The following is a 24,279-nucleotide window of genomic DNA, read 5'->3' as shown; positions in this document are numbered from 1 at the left end:
AGAGAGTGGGCCAGTCAACCTTATGGTCTTTTCCAGCTATTAATTTATGATTTTATAGTTATGTGATGCTTAACTGATAAGAATTCCATTCTAGCCAAAAATTAGATAATGCTGTTCCTCAATTTGTAAGCCTTTAAGTTTTAAATAATTCTAAAAAACTATGAAACAGTTATTTTTCCAGGTCAGATTTTTATGTTATGTGAAGTTATACTCAATTAAAATGCACTAATATTTAGTAGCTGGCCAGTTTTCAGTTTTGGTCTGAGTAAGACATAATTGCCCCACCCAATCTTTTCTATAAAAAGATTATCTCCCTTCGGTCTGGATTAGTGGAGCTGAGAATGCAAATATTTTTCTTTTAGGGTCTGGATTGATTAATTTGAAATCCATAAGGGTAGGGTAGTTTCTTATCTTTTGGTTACATTTTAGGTCGTTCAAGCCCTCAGTTAGACCCTTTGAGAAAAAGCCCAACCATGGAACAAGCAGTACAGACCGCCTCGGCCCACTTACCTGCTCCAGCACCTGTTGGGAGAAGGAGCCCTGTATCAGCCAGACCTTTGCCATCTACCAGCCAAAAAGCAATAGAGAATCAAGAGCACAGGCGAGGTAGAACTTTAGATGTTTATTCCTTTAATTGACTGACCAAACATTTTTCCATTAGCCCTCTTTTCATTGAAGGGGTTTGTTTTGTGAGTGATCTCAGCAAACTTAAAACTTGAACTTTATATAATGTTCAGTCTGTCAAATTTAACCCTCAAAGTGGGTGGGGGAAATGGAAGATCAATATGAGCATGACCATGATGTGAGGGTTTTTTTTTTTTTTTTTTTCATATTCCTATTCACAAACCAAGGCTATATCAGTTATTTATCAAGTTAACAGTTGGTTTGTTGATATGCATATTTTTTGTTCTATAGCTGAAGCACACAAAATTTCCAGACCAGAAAATGAACAAATCAGAAATGAAAACAAGAGACAAGCAAGTAAGTTATTCAGAGCTGAATCTTATTACCACAATTAATTAGAGCTGGATGGGCCCTTAGAGATGATCTAATCTAACCCCTACAGGCTTCATTGACTAAGAGCTGTGAAGAACCTTTCTTATACTCATGGTTATTAACTGCTAATACCAATATGTGAACCTATTACCTAGAACAACAAATTTAATGCTTTTTCTACTACAGTTTTATTATGAGTTCATTTAAAACTAACAAAATTAGTTTGTTTAGAAGATATATGTATGTGTATATATATATATATATATATATATATAAAGATATGCAGCACACTCACTAAAGATAACTGAATAAATAAAATGATTTTTATGTGCTATCTTTTCTGATATTACAGGTGTCTAGTCATGTAATTATATTTCTTTATATCTTATGTTCTTTGACAAAGCTTCATTACCTCCAAACTTCTGTGATTTCATCATTGTGGTCACCCTCTCCTTCAAGGCAGATCAAAGCTCTCTACATTTTAGTAATAGAAGATTGAATGAGATGCAATTGCACAAAGATTATGTTATCTATTAAGTTATCTTTTTAGTGATATACTTTTCTGAACTTAGCTAGACCTAACCTCCGAAAACTGAAGTACAGTTTCTTGATAGGCTCGAATTTTCCCAACTTAGAAGGACCTGTGAGAATTTGTCCTAGCCTCATGTTCAATAACTTCCATGCTATACTAAGGCATCAAAATAAAACTTCAGTAAAGGTTTGAGTTATATAAAGACTTAAAGAGTAACATGCTTATATACAGTAATGTATAATGAATGAATACAGTCTTATTTATCCTATATTTTCAAAGTTCCAGGTGGCCCTTCAGCACCTCGAAGAGGACGAGGAGGTCATCGTGGTGGCAGGGGAAGATTTGGAATTCGGCGGGATGGCCCAATGAAATTTGAGAAAGACTTTGACTTTGAAAGTGCTAATGCACAATTTAACAAGGAGGAAATTGACAGAGAATTTCATAATAAACTTAAATTAAAAGGTAAATCTTGTTTCTTTCCCAGAAACCATCTTGTATGACTGGTGAGTTAACAATGGTTTGCTTGTTATTTAATCCAATGTTAAGTTCTAACTGTTAATAGGAATTAATAATTTTTATTTCTATGATGCTTTTTTTTGTTGTTTTTTATTAGAAGATAAACTTGAAAAACAGGAGAAGCCTGTAAATGGTGAAGATAAAGGTGATTCAGGAGTAGACACCCAAAACAGTGAAGGAAATGCTGATGAAGAGGATCCCCTTGGACCCAATTGCTATTATGACAAAACTAAGTCATTCTTTGATAACATCTCCTGTGATGATAATAGGTATAACCTTTTAAGTAGATTTTGTCCTGAAGTTTACTTAGTCATAAGAAAAAAAATTTGTGTGTCATAAACAATAAACAGAACTAACTTTTCAAAATATTTAATTGCCAAGCTAGGGAGGGAGGTTAAAGCATTTTTGTTCAGGTACAAATTTTTAATTAGATTATCTCTGAAGTTCGGTCTAGTTCTAAGATTCCAAGGGAAAAAGGGAGGGTTGGAGGTGAGGGTGCGTGTGTGTGTGTGTGTGTGTGTGTGTGTGTGTGTGTGTGTGTGTGTACACGTACATACATATGCATATATATGCTAGGTATTTTTTAATATTTTCTATATATTTGTTAAATCTGTTTTACTATAATTTTGTGAAATTATTTTTCATATCTATATATGTTTTTGTTTTTCAATATAATTTTATTGTCGGAATGTGACCTATGTTTATACTACACAGCATGAATTTTTAATTGGAATTGTAGTCATACTTAAAGATTAATAGCTACAAATCAGAACTATTCAATTGGGACCAAAAAAACTCCTTTTTCTGTCCATTGGTTTTGTTATCCTTGGTAAATCTCAGTTTTAAATTATGATCTGAAACTAGGGCTTTTTTGTTGTGATTTTTACATAATTTGACTATTGTTATGTACATTTTCATGTGGTTAATATTTATTGTAGTCTTTAAGAGCAGTACACTGAATTTTTTTATACCTTAGTAACTTATAGTGACTTGGACAAGGTACTTGTTTTTATTATCTTTTTTAGGACTTGCTTTTGAAATAATTTAGAAATTAAATACTGATTCAGTTTGTGCTGAGGAATTTTTTTGAAAATCTAATATAACAAATCTGAAGGCCTGTTACTCTTATGATAGAGAAAGAAGACCAACTTGGGCAGAGGAAAGAAGACTAAATGCTGAAACATTTGGAATTCCCCTCCGTCCAAATCGTGGCCGGGGAGGTTACCGAGGTAGAGGAGGAATTGGTTTCCGTGGTGGCCGAGGTCGTGGGGGTGGAAGAGGTGGTAGCTTTGCCACTCCTCGAGGATTTCGTGGTGGATTCAGAGGTGGCCGAGGGGGAAGGGAATTTGCAGATTTTGAATATAGGGTGAGTACTGTATGGTAGTTTTCATTCCAAATTTTACCAGTTTTGTAATTAAACATAGTAATCAAATTTAGCAGTCTTAAGATCTGAAATCTGTCTTCTACCTGATCACTCTACCAAATTGTCTTCCCTGTAATCCATACTCAGTCAAATCCAATGACCTTTTTCCAGTCTTGATCATAGTTGACTTCTTCGACACTCTTCCCATCTTTTCTTTGAAATTTTCTCTTCTCTTTCTCTCTTACATGATCCTCAACTTTACTGTCTACTTTGATGACTTAAGGATATCTCTAATTAGATACACATCTGTCATCTGAATAAGTAATTTCATGAAGTCAAAAGAATGCTGTAACTTGATTTGAGAGACTTTGAAAAGAATTTTAGCTCTGACATCATAAATGTAACTATTAGCAAAAAATAACCAAACCATTCTGAGCCTTAATATCTTCATCTATAAAATGAAGTATTTGGAATACCTTACAGAATTGTTTTAAGGCAAATATATAGCCCTTAAAGCTCTTAAATACCTTTCACTTGACTCTTCTTCCCAACTGTACATTTCTGATAATAGTACCATCAATCCCCTGAGCTAAATACCAAGGATTCATTTATCTCTTCCCTTTCAAATCTATTCCATTGCTAAGTCCTTTTGTTTCTTTTGAATTGTTATTGTTACCCTACATTTTACCACTGTCACCTTTCAAGTCCAAGCCCTCACAATTTCATATCCAGATTATTGTAACAATCTTTAAAAGTTTGAGAATTGTTGGTATAGAGAAAAGATTACTAAAATAGGGATCAAAAGACTAAATTTGTTTCATAGCCCTATGATCTTTAGCAATTTCCTTCATTCATTGGGCCTCACTGTCTTCATCTATAAAACAAAATTATTCTGATTTATCTCAAACACACTATCTTTTGGCCTCTTCTGAATTTGGTAACCAACCTGCCCTATAATGTATTCTACTTGTTAGCAACACAACCTTTTTGAATGTTTGAAATAGTCACTAGTAGCTGACTACCTCAACTTAAAATGTTTAAGAAGTTTTTCCGTATGTACATTGATGTTCCTTATCATAATTTATAATACAAAACTAGTAAGTTGTATTTTTTCCCAAAAATAAATTATTGACTGTTCATCTACAGCAGTTGTTTGCATCTGAGTTCCTTAGGATCAGGTCCCCACATTATAAGATAGAAATATCCATGTCTACTGCAGAATTAATATCCAAATGTTCATACTTAAAGTGAATTGGAAAATTCATTTAACTAAATGATTGTCCTCCTATCTGTGCCAAGTAATTTAAGAATTGCTAAATGTAGAAGATGCCTAATACTGGAATGAAATCCATTAAACTCACTAGGAAGAGGGGATGAATGTAAGCTACAAATAAAAAAATATATATATATTGCAAGAGGTGAAATAATAAGAATTTATTCTTAAGACTATTATTTGAATCTTAAGGTAACTTTTTTTTCCCTCTTTTTAGAAAGACAACAAAGTTGCTGCATAGTCTACGGGAAAGTCTTGGAACTAGGTGAATGTCTATCTAGGTCTTCATGGTCCAGAGAATTAGCTTCCATCCTTGAAAAGAATGAAGAAGTGAATTTGCTGTATACTTGTCACCAGCACTGGGGTTTCACTGCTTAATTTCAAAGGGTATAATGCAGTTACTTTTTGAAAAAATGGCCATCTTCAGAAATGTTGAGCATTAAATATATTTGGAATAGCAGAAGGATAAGTAATTTCTTATGTATAGTTAAACACAAACTAAAACAGTACTTCGATGGATCTTATAAGTATTTTTTCATCACTGAGAGGATTTTTCTTATCACTAAATTGTATTTGATAATTACTGCAAGTTACCTGCAGATGGGGCCGTGATACTGTGAGTGTTTTGAGCCACAGAAGGTAGTTTTTTTGGGAAATCCTGTAATATCCCTTATGAGGTAGCTTATTTCGTCAACTAATTAGGGTGCTGGATGGTAGAGAATTTTCTTTGTCAGTCAACTATGTACACACAGTAAATACTGTTTCTTAGGCAAAGGTACCTTTTTTATATAGTTGTAAAATTCCATTATATCCCATTGCCAAAGAAACATTAAGAACTTTGTATAGCTGTATAAAAAGCAACTAATTTTTTAAAGAATAAACATTTTTAAGTCAGCAAACATACTGTGTTATTGCAAAAGTTGATATGCTAAGGAACAGAGTTAATAGTTGGTTTTTTTCTTAGCTTTTCAGGCTTTAAATTTGTTTGATTTTTATATTTGAAATATAAATGAAGATTTGGTATGTTCTTCCATTATATAAAAGAGGATAAATTCTTCATTTTCACTTGCAAGAACTTCATTTTGTAGCTTATGGCATATCACAGGATTTGTCCAAATAAAGAAGATCTTCAAGATATAAGGACATGAATAATCATAGATCAGAATGCACTTAGCTTTACTTGCTGATAAATAATAACTTTTTTAGAAAATTCTAGGCATCAGTTATTTCTGATATGCCTGGGCTTAAAAAAAAAAGACTGTCAGTTCTTAAAATTGTCTTTGTTGTGATACTTGTAGACCCATTCCATTGGATTGAAAGAACATTCTGAGTGTTGAAAGTTGCTGCATTTTGATAGCCCTTAGGACATTACAGTACTGGTCCTTAGACCAGTGAACCTCAAGCAACTCAGTATGGAGTTCATTGCCAATTAAAAATTACTAGTAAATCTTTTTGATATGTTTAAGTTATAATGGAAAAAATGAAATCTGGCCATTCAGGTGTTTTTATGGAGGCCACAGGAATAAAGGGATCCAAAGATTAAAATGTTTTTATCTAATTTGCTGATTTTGTTAACTTTATCCTCAAAATGTTCAATAGTGATAAAGAAGTGGAGAACTGCACTGTAGGAAAGAAAGTGGGAGTATTTAAAGGTGGTTGATATTCTTATCTTAATTTTAATTTTATATCTTTTGTATAGCACTACAAAGGAAGTATTTTGTAATTTGGTTTCCTTATTAAGGTCCAGTATTTGGCAGCCATAGTTGAGATAATATTGTTTAGTACTGTTTGTTTGCATGTTACCAACACAACCTTTTTGAGGACCCATAAATCATGACACTGAACAACTTTTGGGGTTTTTGAACATAAAGACAAGTGCTGTACTGTTGCAATAACTATGTAGACTGTCTGAGACGTCCCAGGCTTATTTAAACAAGAGAAATTGTAAATAATACCAGTGATACATGCTGTGAAGGTATGAATTGGTGCGTCTCCCTAGCCTTTTGGGTTAATGAGTGGGGTATTTTGTACCCTAATAACTAGCAGCATGGCATACCTGCAGTGTACCTTGCAACATTAAAGCAAGGTTTTTATTCTAAGGCAGAATAAAACTGTTCAATAAAAAATGTGAAAGTTGTTTCTCCTTTCAACATTATTATTTTCTGAACAGCAACATGTGAAGTGAAACAAAATAATTTCAGTGTCACATTATTTATCCTTTCAAATGTCTTGATTTTCCCCAAACAATCTTGATTTATAGCAAAACTGCTGAATCTTTCTGTTTTATCTTGTTGTACCAAGTGCATGTAGATATGGCCTTAAAAAACAGGGTTTTGGTGGCTTTTTACTTTGATTTCTACAGACATTTCTGAAATCTAATTGATGTTTTAAATTATAGATTATATTCATAAAATAGGAATTTTGAACTGGAAGACAACAGCTTACATAGCACATGTCTGATCTCTTCCCCCACTTTGCCAAATTCTGGTGAGTTCTGTACTGTTTTATGGTTCCCTTTTCAATCCTCATGGCCCTATTTGGTGTCTAGGTCGTGGAAGGAAAGCACTAAGAAACAGGGCAGGGTCCACATTGTGTTATCTTTATTAGAATCACAGAGTGGCCTTAAAGTTGACCTCGGGGTACAGCCATTGTCAGTTTCTTGGTCTAGTCTACTTTCCACTTGATTCCTTAAGCTTCCTTTTGACAAATATCCTGTTTTTAATAGGTCAGTAAATGAAGAAGCCATAGAGATGGAAATGCCTCTCCAGCCTATGTTTGTATCCTGATAGGTTCCTAAAAGGTGGTAGCTTGGCTGCCACTGTTCTACCCCCAATCATAGAATTATATTTGGAGTTTGTAAAATGTGGGCTGCACTCAGTAAGCTTTTTGTTTTGTGTAAGATTCATATTCTCTTGTGGCTTCTTTTCATGTTTAATTTTAGCTTTAGAATTAGATGAGGAAAACTGGCATATCATACATAGTGTTGAAAGTTTGATGTTTGCCTTATAGAAAGAGGGAATAGGGACAAGAAAAATGTAAAAAATGTAAAAAAAAAAAAAATTAGTCTTTCAGGGATTATTAGTTAGTGAATATTAGAGGCTTTGATAAATATAATCTTGCCCTGGAACAAATTTAACCATCATTCTCTTTAGTGCTTCCTTCTTGTTTGAAACATTAAGAATGTAGGAGTGAGTAACCAGGACAATTGAATAAAGTAAGAAAAATTATGTAGCACTAATGGCCTGAAAATATAAACACTTTTAATATCTACCTAGACTGAATATTTTCAGAGTTCAGTCCATACACATACATATATACATAAGCAATACTAATGCCAATGGGATAACTTTCTAATCTAGAAACATCAAATAGTATCCTACACAGAAACAGTAATTCTTAGTTATATGAAACTTAAATGGGGTTATCATTCCCACTCAGATTAAAGGAGAGTGATTACAATTCTCTAGTACTTCAATGTGGAAAGTTATATGAATATTTTTATCTGAACACTGACTCTTCTATACCCTTAAATGTCATTTTATGTTAGCAGCACCCACTGGATTTTGAATTATGGATGAAAATAAAAGTCCATCAGAAACCTTTTATGTTGCTTATGCAGGGAATCCACTTCATTTGTGTATTATTTGTGGATCAGATATTTATCCTGTCCCAAACTTATTAATATAGCACAAGATTTTTTTTAAACTATAAAAAAAATTAGCCATTAATAAGATTAGTATTTTCTTGAAGAAGAAACTAGAATCGGGACAGAGAGCACAAAAGTTTCTTAGACTATTGCGATAGTAACTGGTATTACTAAAGACCTTTCAGTGGAAAGAACAGTTACTAGAGTAGGAGTCATAAAACCTGGAGCCGAATACCAGGTCTCTGATTAAACAATTATTGTAACCATAGGCAAGTCACTTGATATCTCAGGACCTTATTTTCTCATCTATTAAATGAGATGGTTGAACTCTGTTGTTTTCCAGCTAAAGATATCTTCCTGTTCTTAACATTCTATAAATAATTGAGTGGTCCACTGATCTCTTTAATACTAGTTTTCCTTTTTGAACATTAAGGTTCTTTGGTCCTAATTATGGCTTGAGTTAAAAGTAAATATTGATAATTCCAGTTTGAGATTCTAGAATTTGAAAGTATTTTAGAATCAACAGGTGAGAGAATATCTAGGATAAGAGGTAATTGTTTTTACAAGCGTATATCAATTAAGACTACAAATAATATTAGAGATACCTTTGGTTTCTAAGGTACCCATTATGCTTGTTTGTATTTCCCAAAACATGAACATGGGATAAGCATTCAGTTTAAACAATAGTAAATAATTCAAACAAAAGTAAACACCCACCATGTACCATGAAGACTTAATGTTTTTGTTGTTTAATAATGTCCTGTTTTTATGATTCTGTGGACCATAGAATACCATGTCATGGGGTTTTCATGGCAAAGATAAGTGGTAATTTGCCATTTCCTTCTTCAGTAAATTAAAATCCTTTATCCAGGATCACACAGCTAGTAAATATCTGAGGTCAAATTTGATCTCAGGTCTTTCTGACTCCAGTCCTATCTATCCTTTAAACCATTTAAACTGCCTCCTAAAGGTATTCAAAGAACTCATTTAAAACTTAATTTAGCTATAGAATTTCAGAGTTAGAACTTTAGAAATATAATTCAGTTCCACTTATTTTGAATATGAGAAAGCTGATGCTTCAGGAAGGGAAAATGACTTGTCAGGACCAGAACCCAAGTCTCCTCACTCCTGTTGTAATATTTTTCAGTACTACAAACTCCTTGAGGGAGAATGTGTCAATTAACCTTGCATTTACTAAGCACCTACTATGTACTAGGCATAAGGGTAAAGAGATATCTTGTATTATATGGGGAAAGCAACATATGTACATATAAGTAAATACAAAATAAAAGTAAGTAAAAGGTCATTGGTGGGTGAGCAAGGTTTTAATGGCTCAGAGAATAAAAAAAGATTTTATGTGAGAGATGGCATATGAACTGACCTTTGAAGAAAATCAGTGATTCTAAGAGGCAAGCCAGAAAGGAATGCATCTTAAATATGAAGTGTACAGAGGCAATGTATGGAATGTTATCTGTGACTAAGTATACTGAAGTATAGGCTGTGTGAAGGGGAATAATACACATTAAGTTTAGAAAGGTAGACTTGCAGGAATTGAAATGCCAAATATAAGAGATTGTGTTTTTATTGGAGAAGCACAGAGTAGCCTTTGAAGCTTTTTTAATTCACTTGTGCTTTAGGAATAATTATCTCTGGTACAGTGTGGGGAGGGGAGGGAGCACAGATTGGAGAGAGGAGAGGAAAGATGTTGACAATTGATTTTGCTGTAGGGGATGAGAGAATGAAGAATGAGGAATTAACAGAATTTGGGGATTTTGTTTAGAAGAAGGTTTGATTTGGGAGAAAAGACATTCTGTTTTGCACATGTTAAGGTTGAGATGACTACAGGCCACTCACACTCATTTGGAAATAGCTAATAAGCAGTCAATGCTGTGAATTTGTAGCTCTGGGGAGAAATTTGGGCTGATTACATAATTTGAGAGTCTTTTCAAAGAGATGATAATTGAATCAGTAGAAACTGTAGGAAGGAAAAGGCAAAGGGATCAGTCAGAAGTGGAAACCAAGCTTGACCTGAAAGAAGAAAGAAGACACAAACTATACCCTATTGTATCCCATTCTACCTCTGAATAACTGTTTTTTACATATATTAGTTAATTAGGTAGGTATTTTTTCCTTTTAAAAAAAAATTCATTATTCTAATAATGGGATGGCCCGTGACTTTGGGAAATTTAGGTGATATAAAGACAAAATTTCTTTTAATGAAAAAATTAATAGATGGAGTACCAGAAGCCAAGGGAAGTCAGGTTCACTATCCACTGTAGAGAAGAACTGGGAAGATGGATAAAAGATGCTTATTATTTGGAGATTAAGAACTCTTTAGAACCCTCTGGGGACTGAAGCCAGATTCAAATTTTGAGGGTAGAGAGCTGATAATGTGGAAGTGAAGAATATAAAATATTCTTTCTAGAAGTTGGATTGAATTCCTTTCTTGTCTAAAAAGACAATTAAAATTAGCATTTGAATTACTTGAATGTTAAAAATCTGATTTGAAATAACTTCTTGATGTGGTTTAGGTTGTAGCTGTTTCTCCAAGCCTATACAACTGCGCCTCCCAGTGGGGAAATGAAACTTTCATCTGTCTCCCCAATATTCGAAGTTCAATAAAGATGAATTTAAACATTGCTACTTCAAGAACAACTGCCTGTTCTGTGATCTGATTGCTAAAAAAACGTCATTCATTCTGTCACTGGAAATTTGAAAGAGAGTTTCTTAAATTGTTTGTTTTAGTTTTTTCACCCCTGTCCCAACAACTTTTTTAGCATATAATTTTGAAGTCGTTTTCTTCTTTTGTTCCTCTCACAGATCCAAGGTATTACCTTGGAATGTGAGATCAATGAAAGCTTTTAGTTTCCAGTTGTAGGACAGGGCTTTTGAGTTGATTTTATGGTAATTTGATCAATGGAAGGTCATGGGGAAGAGAAATCAAGATTAAAATGGTATGGCAAAGGTTCATACTAGAAGTCTGCCCTTTTCTACATTAGCCATCAGATCAGGCTTCAAAAATCTCCCAAAGATGAATTCTACCCTAAGTTGTGCTCTGAAGGTCCCTGTTGTACTCTACTCTCTAGGGGAGATGACTGCATTTGATAATAATAGTCAACAAATATAGTGTCTACTCTGTACCAGGCACTAATTGTAAAGCTAAGTGCTTTATAATTTCATACAATCCTCACAACAACCTTGGGTGATAGGTACTGTTATTACGGATGAGGAAACTGAGGCAAACAGATTAATTGATTTGCCCAGGGTTACACACTTCATGGAGTGTCTGCGGCAGGGTTTGAATTTACCCCTTCCTGACTCCAGGCCAGGCATTTTATCCACTAGAGGGAACTTTGATAAAAAACTGCATTAGGCCTTCCTGGTACTCTTAGTCTATTGAATACATTCACAATCCTGACTAGTCAGCATTTTTCTTCCCAGGAGTATGATTTTGCAGGGTGCAGTTTGCATTACAATGTCATGATACTGACAGTAGTAATATTAGGTTTTGGCCATGAATAATTTCTTCGGAAACTTAGAATTATGTTTAGATCCCACCTGAGAAAAACTATCAAAACTATGTTCTTTGACAGGTATTTGGGGACATAGAAGAACTAATTTGATGGTTTAAGTAGAGGGAAAGAGGCAGCATGATCCAGGAGAGAGAAAGAGCTGGCCTTGGAGCTAGGAAAATGAATTCATATATCTGTTCTGGCACATATTGGCTGTATAAGCCTAAGCAATTTCTCATTGTTGTAGTCTAGCTTTTTTTTTTTTTTTTAAGTTGCACAGAAGCTGCCATCCTGCATTAACTGAAAGTTTCTTCAAGAGTTTTCCCATATCAGTGAAATAACAGTATAGCTATCTCCAAATACAGGGAACACAAGATACCCTCCATATTTAGCAATATAACACATCTATATACAGAATACATTCCTCACCACTACCTCAGAAACAATAGAAATATGTATCCTCAACTCCTGGAACCAAGTTTGATCGTTACAAATTAACAATATACAGTTTTAATATTTTTACATTGTTAATCTCCCCATGTTTTTCTGAATTCTTTTATCTTCCTCATTTCTTCTGGGTTTCCTTGATAACAACATGCTCGTTTTACAGACAAGAGAAGCTGTCTATGAATGGATGCCTTTTACTATTTAATGTGACAAAAGCTAGTAGTCTGTAGTAAGGGGCAACAGAACAAGTCAAAGAAGGGTCTTAAACACTTGATCTTACCCTAAATAGACCCAGGCCATGATGTTTTGGCTCTTTGGTGTATAGGGATTCCCACCCCAGGATAAGCAGATAGGGAAATGAGGCTTCATATCACTGAACTGTCTCCTTGAAATGATGGTGAAGAACCCTTTCAAAAGATCCAGAATTTGGGATTACAGGATTGGGTTGTGGGAGTTTCACCTCCCAATGCAGCCAATAAACCATATCTTAAGTTCTCACTGTTAGCCCAACAATGGTTCTTTTTTCCACAAAGATCTCATTTACAGCCATGGGATAGTTTTTGCATTATTTATTTTATGTGCCCAAGGCCCATTTTAGTTGACACAATGACATTTGAACAAGGAAAGATGCCAGGGTGTATTTTGTATTCAGTTTTGTTTTTTTTTTTTTTCCTGAATAACTTAGCCACATAATGCCCATTTGATTATAAAAGTGAATCAACTTTTGAAACAATAGAACAGCCAGTTACTGGGAACTATGTTGCTCATAAATTTATTAATGATTACAAAGTTCAGAATTACCTCCCTATGATAATTTTTGCAAATCCTCAGGCCCTTTCTCCAGACCTACTATAGATGTTCCACAGACACAGACATCTCTGCCTTAATGGATTCCTGAGTACATGATAGGATTTCTTCCTTTTCCCACCATTTCCCCCCCAGTTTTATTCATTTTGTTTTTTAATAGTATTTTATTTTTCCAAATACACACATAAGATAGTTTTCAGCATTCATCTTTGCAAGACTGTTCTCCAAATTTTTCTTCCACTTCCCCAGTCCAAGACACAAGCAATCCAATATAGGTTAAACGTGTAGTTCCAAACATTTGCATATTTGGCATGCTATGCAAGAAAAATGAGATAAAATAAATAAAAAATACAAGCAAACAACAAAATAGATAAAAATACTATCCTTTGATCTCTATTCAATCTCCACAGTTCTCACAGTTCTCTCTCTGGATGTGAATGGCACTTTCCATCCTAAGTCTACTGGAATTGCCTGAATCACCTCATTGTTGAAAAGAACCAAGTCCAACATAGTTGATCATCACATAATCTTGTTGCTGTGTACAATGTTCTCTTGCTTCTGTTTACTAAGTATCTGTTCCTGTAAAGGACAGCCTTTCTGAAATCATCCTGATCATTTCTTAAAGAACAATAATACTTCATTACATTCTGATCTGTCATGACTTATTTAACCATTCCCAACTGATGGGACAACCACTCAGTTTCCAGTTCCTTGGCACTACAAAAAGAGCTGCTATAAACATATGTGGGAACTTTTCTTTCTTTTATGATCTCTGGGATACAGGCCCAGTAGAGGCACTGCTGGATCAAAGGGTAGACACAGTTTGATAGTCCTTTGCACATAGTTCCAGATGGCACTCCAGAATGGTTGGGTTTGTTCACAACACATTAGTGTCCCAGTTTTTGCTCTTCAGAATGGTTGGATGAGTTTACAACTCCACCAACAATACATTGGTGTCCAAGACATAAAAATACAAACCATTCCCCAACTGATAAATGGTCAAAGGATATGAAGAATTTTCAGGTGAAATTGGAAGATGAAATAATCATGAAAACATGCTCTAAATCATATTAGAGAAATGCAAATTAAAACAACTCTGAGATAGCACTTCATACCTATTAGATTGGCAAAGATGACAAATGTTGAAGGGGATATGGTAAAACTTGGATGCTAATGTTTTGATGAAGTTGTGAACACCCTCTCATTTATGGTCTTTTTTATTTGAGAAGGTGGAGGGAATAATTGTGATGGATGGGATGCAGGACAAAGTAGCGTCCAGTGGACGGAAAAATGATATACAATATGATTGTACATGTACATGTACAACCTGTATCAGACTTCTTGATGTCTTCAAGAGGGGGAAGGGAAGAAAGAGCTTCAAAGCTCAAAATCTTAAAAAAGTGGATATTGAAAACTTTTCAGATAATTGGAAAAAGATAAAAATAGTATTAAGTGGGGGGAAAATTATTCTGAGAAAAGATGCATAAGCTTTACCAGACTGCCAAAGGGATCCACAAAATAAAATCAAGAAATTCAACATCAGGTAATTTTAGATAAGTACCCATTCCTATTTATATCCCAGATTAAAAGCATGGACTTGAAATGTCCTATTCCCTATCAATTTGATGGAGCTAGTTCATCCACCTTTGAGGAGGTCTGTGGGAGTAAGTGATAACTAGACACAAATCTTAATAACTTCTCTCTTTCACGAAGGCCTGGCTGTGCTCTGGCTTCAGAAGGCCATAAGAGCCAATAAGATGGCAGACTCATATGAGAGCTGTTTTCCTAGTGTGGTCTAGAAAAATCATAAAAGCAATGCCAGAAGTAAACTACCTATTCATACCCACTGACAACACCTCTTCGTTCTGCTTAGCAGAATTGGCCTTTCCTAAGATTAATCATCAGACATGGGAAAGGATTAGTTTTGCCATTGCTGTTTCTTTTTTTAATTACTAATTGTATCCCATTCATCACAATTATTTCCCCTACCCCCACATATAAAAAGGAGACCAGAAATGGGATACACATTAGGCTTGTTGTGAAAAAAGAAACAAAAGGGAAAAACCATGAGAAAGAAAAATCCAAAAAAGTTGGAAGAAAATAGCATCCTATAATCTTCATGCAGATTCTATTGTTTTTTCTCTAGAAACTGAAGGGATGCCCATCAATTAAGGAATGGCTGAACAAGCTGTGGCATATAAATGTAATGGAATACTATTGTGCTAAGAGAAATGATAAACAGGCAGATTTCAGAAAAACCTGTTAAGACTTACATAAACTGCTGCTGTTTGAAATGAGCAGAACCAGGAGAACATGCTACATTGTAAGATGATTAACTACAATGGAGTTCTCTCTTCTCAACAGTATAGTGAAAGACAATTCCAATAGACTTGTGATAAAAAAAAAAAAAAAAAAAAAAACGCCATCCAGAGAAAGTATCAGCTAGCCTGAATGCAAATCAAGGCATACTGTGTTCACATTTCTTTTGTTTTTTCGTTCTTGTAGTTTTTTTCCCCGTTTCTTATTTTTCTTTCACAACTTGACTAGTATAGAAATGTTTAACATGATTGTATATGTATAACCTATATCAGATTGCTTGTTGTCTTAGGGAGAAATGAGAGGATAGAGGGAGGGACAAAAATTTGGAATTCAAAATCTACAAAAAATAAATGTTGAAAACTGCCTTCACAAATTGCATAATATTTCACTTTTTTAAAGTTGTTTGCTTTGGGTTTTTTCCTTTCTAACATTTTTTTTTCTTTTGACCTGATTTCTTTTTCTTTGCACATCATGATGAATATGGAAATATGGTTAGAAGAATTGTACGTGTTTAACCTGTATCAGATTGCTTGCTGTCTTGGGGAGGGAAGGAAAAAATTTGCAACACAAAGTTTTGCAAAGGTGAATGTTGAAAACTATCTCTGTATATATTTGGAAAAATAAAATACTATTAAATACAAAAAAATCAAAAGCATTTTCATATGATAACAAAACTAATAATAATAATAATGGAATTCCTGTTCCAAATATATAAAATATGTGGGGATTAACTTCTCAAAGCACACAAAAGACATATAAATTCAATTACAAAACCCACTTAAAGAAATTTTTAAAAAAATCTAAATAGCTGAAGGAATTATTCAGTGCTCATGGCTAAGCTGTGCCAATAAAATAAAAATGATACTATCAAAATTAAATTGTGCTTTTAATGCTATAACAATCAAGTTACAAAAGGGATACTTTAAAGAATTTTGTAAAAACCACTAAATTCATTAGAAAAAACATTTTAAAATATCAAGAGAAATGATTAAAAGAAGTAGACTGAAGAGAAATAACACTTCCAGATCTCAACTACATTATAAGGCAGCAGTTATCAAAACAATTTAATATTAGTTAAAGAATAAAAAAAAAACCTGATCAATGGAAGACAAGACAAGGGGTATTAAGAAACAATGGAACTCAACTCAAGTGTTTGATAAAGTGGAAAATGTAAATTACCTAAGGAAAAGCTCCTTACTGGATTAAAACTGTTGAGAAACTGGAAAGCAATCAGGCAGAAATTAATCAGAGACCAACACATTACACCACATTCTGTAATACATTCTGAATTCATATGTAACCCTAAGAGTAAAGAACATAAAAAAATTGAACAGATCATACACTTCTCACAACTGTGGACAGGAGATGCATTGTTAACCAAACAAAAGATAGGGGCAATTAGGAAAGATAAAGTGTATTATTTTGATTACTTGAAACTGAAAAGTTTCTGCACAGATAAAATTAATGCATCTAGATGAGAAGGAGAGTGTTCAAATTGGAAAAAAAAAAAATTGTATCAAACTTTTCTGTTAAGGATTTGGTACTCAAGATAGACTATAATTAAATAATGCACATCAGAATAACAGCCATTCCCCAAGAGATGGGTAGTCAAAAGATGTAAGCAAACAGTTCTTAAAAGAACTGTAGAGTATTCATATGGATATGGGGAAAAAAAAAAACATCAAATCACTAATAAGAGAAATACAAATCAAAATAACTGAGGTTTCACTTTATACTCTGCAAATTGGCAAAGATAACCCCAAAATGGAACAATCAGTATCAGGAGTTGAGGAAGAATAACCATTCTACTACATTGTTGTGGAACTGTTAAAATGGAATAACCATTTTGTAAAGCAATTTGGAATTGTGCAAATAAAATTATGAAAATGTCCATACCCTTCAAACCAGAGACGCCATTACACTTATACTGCAAGGAAGTATATGCACATAATTACAAAACACTTTTCACACAAATAAAGACAGATTTAAACAATTAGAAAAATATCAATTGTTCAAGGGAAGGCTGAGCTTATATAATAAAAATGGCAATTCTATCTAAATTAGTCTGCTCGTTCAGTGGCATACCAATCAAACTATCAAACTTTCTAGAGGCAGAAAAAAATTTTTTTAAAATTTCATCTGGAAAAAGAAAAGGTCAAGCATATCAAGGGAAGTAATAATAATTTAAAAAAAAAACAAAAACAAAGGAAGGTGTCCTAGTAGTATCAGATCTAACACTCATAAAATAGCAGTCATCAAAACCCTCTGGTACTGGCTGAGAATTAGAGTGGTGGATTAGTGGAATAAATTAGATACACATGACACAATAATTAATGATTTTAGTAACCTGTTTGATAAACCCAAAGATTCTAGCTTCTGGGATACTCAGTATTTGACAAAAATTGCTGGAAAAACTGGAAAATAATATGTCAGAAACTCGATATAGACCTCACACTGCATACCAAAGTAAGGTCAAAATGGGTACATAATTTAGGCATAAAGGGTGATACCATAAGAAAATTAGGAGAGCAAGGGATAGTTTACCTATTAGATCTTTGGAGAAGGGAGGAATTTATGACAAATGAAAAACAAGAAAACATTATGAAATTCAAAATGCATAACTTTACATTAAATTAAAAAGGTTTCAGATTCTGATAAAGGCTTCATATCTAAAATATATAGAAAATTTACTCAAATTTATAAGAATACAAGTTTTATTTCCCAATTGATAAACAGTCAAAGGATATAAAAAACAATTTTCAGATGAAGAAATTGAAGCCACTTATAGTCACATGAAAAAATCACTATTGATTAGAGAGAAATGCAAATTAAAACAATTCTAAGATACCACCTCATGTCTATTACATTGACTAAGATGACAGGAAAAGATAATGACAGATATTGAAAGGAATGTGGGAAAACTGGGACACTAATGCATTATTAGTAGAGTTATGAACTGATCTAATCTTTCTGGAGAGCAATTTGGAATTATCCCAAATCATACTATAAAACTGCATATTCTTTGATCTAGCAGAACCACAATTGGATCTGTATCCCAAAGAAATCATGAAAAAGGGAAAAAGACCCACATGTGCAAAAAATATTTGCAGCAGCTCTTCCTGTGGTGGCAAAGAATTGGAAAATGAGTAATCATTGGGGAATGATTAAATAAATTATAATATATAAAAGTAATGAAATATTATTATTCTATAAAGAAACGATGAACAGGCTGATTTTAGAAAGGCCTGGAAAAATTTAAATGAAGTGATGTGTTGAGTGAAACAAGCAGAACCAGGAAAAAATTATACACAACAGTAGCAAGACTATGCAATGATTAAGTATAATAGAGTTGATTCTTATCAAACTTTGAATAGAAAATGCCATTTGCATCCAGAGAGAGAATTATGGAGACTGAATATAAATTAATACATGCTATGTTCACTTTTTTTTGTGTGTGGTTTCCCTTTTGTTCTGATTTTTCTTTCCCAACATAGTTCATATGAAAATATGTTAAAAAATGAATGTACATGTATAAAAAAAAAAAAAAAAAAAAAAAAAAAAAAAAAGCTATTCCATGAAAAAGGAGAACTGTATTTTTTATTAGGGAAACTTAATCTCATTAGTTTTGGCTCAAAGAGGGAATAACATGTACACTCATTTGTGAATAGAAATTTATCTTACCCTAAGAGAAGTAAGAGAAGAAAGGGGGAAAAAAAGGTAAGGGCTGGATGGAAAGGAGGGCAGAAACACTAGGGAAAAAAGAGTAAGGGAAGGGAAGAGGGATGATAGAAGGAAGGGAAGATTGAGGGCAGGGTGGATCAGAAACAAAACACTACTAAAGAGGGCCAGAGTGGACAGAAAGGGGGGGAAAGTATATATAGGGGAGAAAACGCAATAGAGGGAAACATACCTGGTAATTATAACTGTGAATGTTAATGGGATGAACTCTCCTATAAAACAAAAGTGGATAGTAGAAAAGATAAAAAACCAAATCTTACATTATATTGTTTACAAGAGACACATATGAAACAGACATACCTTTAAGAGTAAGGGTAATAGGCTGGAGCATAAGGAAGCTATATCCTATTAAAGGGTACCATAGACAATGAAGTGGTATCAACACTAAATACATATGCACCAAGTGGTATAGAATCCAAATTCTTAGAGAAAAAGGTAAGCCAGTAGCAGGAAGAAATAGAAAAACTATACTATCGGGGGACATCAACCTTCCCCTCTTAGAATTAGATAAATCTAACCACAAAATAAACAAGAAAGAAATTAGGGAGATTAATAGAATCTTAGAAAACTCAGATACAATAGACCTCTGGAGAAAATTGGATAGGAATAGAAAAGAATATACTTTTCTCTCAGTGGTACATGACACCTACTTAAAAACTGACCATGTATTGGGGCATAAAAAACTCACACTCAAATACAGACAGACAGACAGAAATAATAAATACATCTTTTTCAGATCACAATGAGATAAAAATTACATTCAATAAATAAATGGCTTAATTTTTATTCCACTCCTCACTTCTGGGCACAAATATGTCTAAGTTTTCCATCCTAATTCCTTTCTTCATTCATTTGAAAACAGATCCCATATTCAAATCACCAACTGCTGAAATGATTTGATGTTGAAGTCAGTTCTTGTTAATTGTCTATATGTAGGACATTTTAACATGATCCTAACTTCCTGAAAGGTGAAAATAAAAGTGCATATCTAGCAAATCTAGAGATATTGGCCCTTAAGATCATATTTTTAGAGTTATAAGTTTATCTTAGCAGCTATAAAGTTCGCCATTCCCATATTATATGTGAGCTAACCTTGAGAAATTAAGCAATTTGCCTTTGGTCGCACAGGATATAAAGAACAAATGTGAGATTTAAACCCATGGACTCATTTCCAAGTCGGTGTTCTTTCCATTATATTGCATTGCCTTCTGGATCTCAGGCAGCCTTTTCAAGAAAAGTAGAGCCAGATGAAATGTTTCCTCTCTATCAATTACTATGGGATAGTTTGGTCCACAGCAAATCAGAAAAGGGCTCCAGCTTAAAGACTCAGGTTATACTGGACCTGATAAATAATAGACTCTAAGCTCCTTGAGAGCAGGGATTGGTTTTTGTTGTTGTTTTTGTATCATTGGCACCTAGTACAGGACCAGGAAAGCAGTTAAGTACTATACAATAATCAATGCTTGTTGATTGAAGCATTGATGATGGTGACATGAGTTCAGGGCTTTCTCCATGAAGAAAGAGAGCGTGTGTTTGCTGTTGCTCAAGATCATATCACAGCAAATCTAATTTTCTTTGAAGAGTCTGAGGTTCCCAAATTATCTGGCTCAGCTCTTGGATATAATAGAGTCCTCTAATTTTTTTCTTCCCATGCTTTATTTGGAATAGACTAGCTACTTGTTGTGTGTCATGTTCATACCTAGTTCTGTGGAAAATTAATGAAGAAAAAAGAATTCTTAAGAGCTTTGGCTTATTTGTTGTGAAAATCCTGATTCATCCTCCTAGAATAAATTACGGTCTCTTTTTTTAGCTTCATCATGAGAAATTAGTCCCAGAAAACACCAGCTTGACCAGGGTCTTTCCTTCTAAACTTTGCTTATCTTTAGGCAGGAAAGTAAGGATGTCAATAATTCCAGCAGAAGTAGAATCTTCCAAGGCTACATCATAAACTTTCTGCCTTCTAAATGTACTCTACTTATATGAATGTAGGTCATGCTTTCCCCCACACTCTGACTTATAAAAGCTTGAGTGCAACAACCTATAATCAGGCTTAATATCACAGCATAGTAAAGCCAAGACTTAAGATGTCCTTTTTAAAGAAATGGCGCCAATTACCTGATGAATCATTCATTATGAGGTGAGTGCAGACTGTCCAAGTATTTTTTTCCTAAAATAAAAAATATAGGTAACTGTTGAAAAAAATACAAATCTCATTATCAATCAGATATCAATCAGAGGTTAGACAATCCCAACTGAAATTTTAAAACAACTTGAAACTACACAATAGAGAAATAGGATTAACAATAATCTGTACACTTTAAGGGTTACAAAGTGCTTTACATATATTATCTCAAGAAGGTGCTGTAGGAAGATCAAGATTGAGAAGAACATTATGATCCCATGGAAAAGCATTAGCTCTGGAGTCAGAGAATCTGGGTCAAAATCTCTTCTTTGAAGCTTATTATGTGATTTTAGAAAATTTTTATCCTCTCTGGGTCTCAATTTCCTCATTTGTAAAATGAGAAGACTGATTTGAAAGACTTAAGAACTTTGATCAGTACACTGACCACCCATGATTCCAGAAGACTGATAATTAAGTTATGTCATAAAGTGGAAGACTAAAGGTCCAGAATGTAACATATGCCTTCTGACATGATCATTATGTGAATTTGTTTTGTTTGCTTACATTAACTTTTTACAAATGACAAAGTTTTGTGGAGGAGGAGGGAAGAAAAGAGGAAATTTCTTGATAGAGGTGTCAAGAAAAAAAATGCCTAATAGCCTTTTTTTTTTTTTTAAATTCAGAGAACAGAAACACAATACAAGATGTGCAGACTTTAGTATATGATTTCAAAAAAGAGCAACAATCCAAGCTATACTTAATGGAGGTTTAGTTTCATATAAAAATCCTCTTTTTCTGTTGTCTCTTGGCAGAAATGTTCTTGCTCCTGGTGTTTATCAAGTTCAAAATAACAGCAGCAGCAAACTCTTTAAGAGAGAGTATTGTTCTGGATGACTTTTGAAGTTTCTGTCACCTCTATTTCTATAATCCTAAGAGAAAAATAACCAACACGACTGAAGTAGAAAGAGCTGGGATTTTTTTCCTGATATTTTTATATTTTACATAATGTTTCTATATTTCTATATTTTACATTATTCAGTAGATGCCTTTATATATTTACCTTCCCTTTAAAGATATTTCATTTAAAGAAAAGGCTTAAATCAAGATCAACATAGTAATCATCTATATTCAGTGTAACAGAAGGCACTACTTTCTTCTGGAGAAGATTAAACACCTAGCTGATACCTTGGGGTATTCCCGGGTTCTTATGAGAGATGCAGCTATAATTCTCCCATTGCCTGCTCATAAGCCATCAGCCTTTCCTTTAGAAATAGCTCTCTCTCAATAAACACAAAACTTACATTCCACCTCTACAGGGTGGGGTCTAACCAGTCTGTCCTCTTCTATCTCCTTCCCCATTACTGAGTCAGATACCTCCTACCTCAGCTGTATGTTTTTCATGCAGATTCTTGGCTGTCTTTCTCTGCTTATCTCAGGCTAGTTATGCTCCTGGATCATCAATGAAATTATGAAGCATCAAATGATGTTGAGCTATACAGCCCATTTCCAACACACATTAGGGAAGAACAAAGGCCATCAGAAAGAAGACTTCACAGGGAAATCTGCTCTTAAGTATCTCATAGATTACTGAAACTAGAAAAGATCATTTAGTTCAATCCCCTTATTGTTCACAGGAAAAAAATTGAAGCTCAGAGATAAGAAATGAGTTGGCAAAAGACATATATTACAAGTCAACATCAGACTCAAGAATAAAATGGAGTTCTCCTGACTTCCAGTGGGGAGCTCTTCCTATAGTTCTGTGATACCTTCTGGAAACCTAATTTTTACTTTACCTGGAAGTCATCAATTTTTCTTCAAGCAACCAGCCACAGCCTCCTAGCCTCATGCTTTATATCACTGTAGTTGTTGTTAGGGCAAGCTAAAAGAACTCTCCACAAAGTTCTAGATTAGAATCTCTTCACTACCATTACTGGGGAAGTCACCTTCTCAGATCCTCATTACTTCTGTAAAAAGGAAACAATATGAGTAGACAATCACTTCTTGGGTATTTTATAGAGGAATTTCCTCACATGTTTGTGCTGGACTCGATAATTAGTAAAATCCTTTCAACTCTCATTTTCAATGGTTTTGTGACTTCCTCTATCCCCTTCTGGGTTTATGAGGATCAAATAGCATAATGGCTGGAGGGTACATCTTTCCACCCTTGTCAGTTGACATCCTTCTCTTCCATCTAGACCCTAGATCAAGTTCAGGGGAGAATTCCATTAATTATTTCTGGTTTCTTCCCACCCACCCCCCAATTAAAAATGATCTTCCTCTCCTCAGGCTCTTTAGAACATTTTACCTGTATCTTTGTCCTTATTAATTCAGTTCAATTAAGGCATCAACAAGGATTTATTAAACACTTAATATGTACCAAGAATAGTACCAGGCTCTATCTACTACAAAAACAAATTCTAAATATTCCCTGCTGTTGAGGAATTATTATCAGAGGAGATGACATTTATATACACACACATTGTATATTATCTAGATAGATAGATGCATATCTATCTATATAGATATATTTATATTGTGTGTGCATGTACACATATAAAATGTAGTTGGATAAGGAGGGCACTAGCTCTTAGAGAACTCAAGACAGATTTCCTATAGAAGATGGTACTAGAACTGAGTCTTGAAGGAAGTAGGGGATTCTACAAAGCAGAGGCAAAGAGGGAGTGTATTCTAGAAATAGAGGATACAATGCAAAAGTATATAGGCAGGAGATGGAGTATTATGTTTGCGGAAGAGCAAAAAGGTTAGTTAGGACCATGAAGTGTGAGAAAGGTAGTAGTAATGCATAGTGAGACTGGAAATATATAGATTGAGGCTAAATTGAAAAGGACTTTAAAAGCCAAAAAAAAGAGCTTACTTTTTATCCTAGAGGGCAATTTTTGGTTCATTAGGAGTTGTATATTAAAATATGAGTACACATTTGCCTTTGAAAGCCAAATATTTTTTGACTACTCAAACCAGTCACCTCCAAGGAAGTAGAAAATCATTGA

The 24,279-nt window shown here is 34.0% G+C and overlaps 1 protein-coding gene and 1 long non-coding RNA gene across 3 annotated transcripts in view; one reads left to right on the top strand and one right to left on the bottom strand.

The window, feature by feature from the left end:
- Window positions 1-10,966, top strand: part of LSM14A (LSM14A mRNA processing body assembly factor) — a 50,480-nt gene extending 39,514 nt beyond the window's left edge. The window contains exons 5-10 of one of the 2 annotated variants that reach the window (XM_031954363.1): window positions 430-606; window positions 916-981; window positions 1,808-1,990; window positions 2,142-2,313; window positions 3,179-3,410; window positions 4,898-10,966. In XM_031954363.1, coding sequence (XP_031810223.1) covers window positions 430-606; window positions 916-981; window positions 1,808-1,990; window positions 2,142-2,313; window positions 3,179-3,410; window positions 4,898-4,921 — 854 coding nt within the window. In that variant the 3' untranslated portion in view covers window positions 4,922-10,966. The remainder of the gene's footprint in view (window positions 1-429; window positions 607-915; window positions 982-1,807; window positions 1,991-2,141; window positions 2,314-3,178; window positions 3,411-4,897) is intronic. The other variant, XM_031954365.1, reaches the window with a different exon arrangement.
- The window catches only part of LOC116421745, a 38,524-nt gene extending 15,360 nt beyond the window's left edge, over window positions 1-23,164 (bottom strand). Inside the window, exons 1-3 of the long non-coding RNA XR_004232249.1 lie at window positions 23,065-23,164; window positions 21,265-21,316; window positions 19,322-19,361 (exon numbers count right to left, since the gene is read on the bottom strand). This is a non-coding gene — a long non-coding RNA (uncharacterized LOC116421745). The remainder of the gene's footprint in view (window positions 1-19,321; window positions 19,362-21,264; window positions 21,317-23,064) is intronic.
- Between the last annotated feature and the right edge of the window lie 1,115 nt (window positions 23,165-24,279).

Source organism: Sarcophilus harrisii, chromosome 2, assembly GCF_902635505.1.
Source record: "Sarcophilus harrisii chromosome 2, mSarHar1.11, whole genome shotgun sequence".
NCBI classification, from domain to species: domain Eukaryota; kingdom Metazoa; phylum Chordata; class Mammalia; order Dasyuromorphia; family Dasyuridae; genus Sarcophilus; species Sarcophilus harrisii.
Note: the sequence above shows the minus strand (reverse complement) of the source record. Positions and strands in the feature narration are given on the sequence as shown.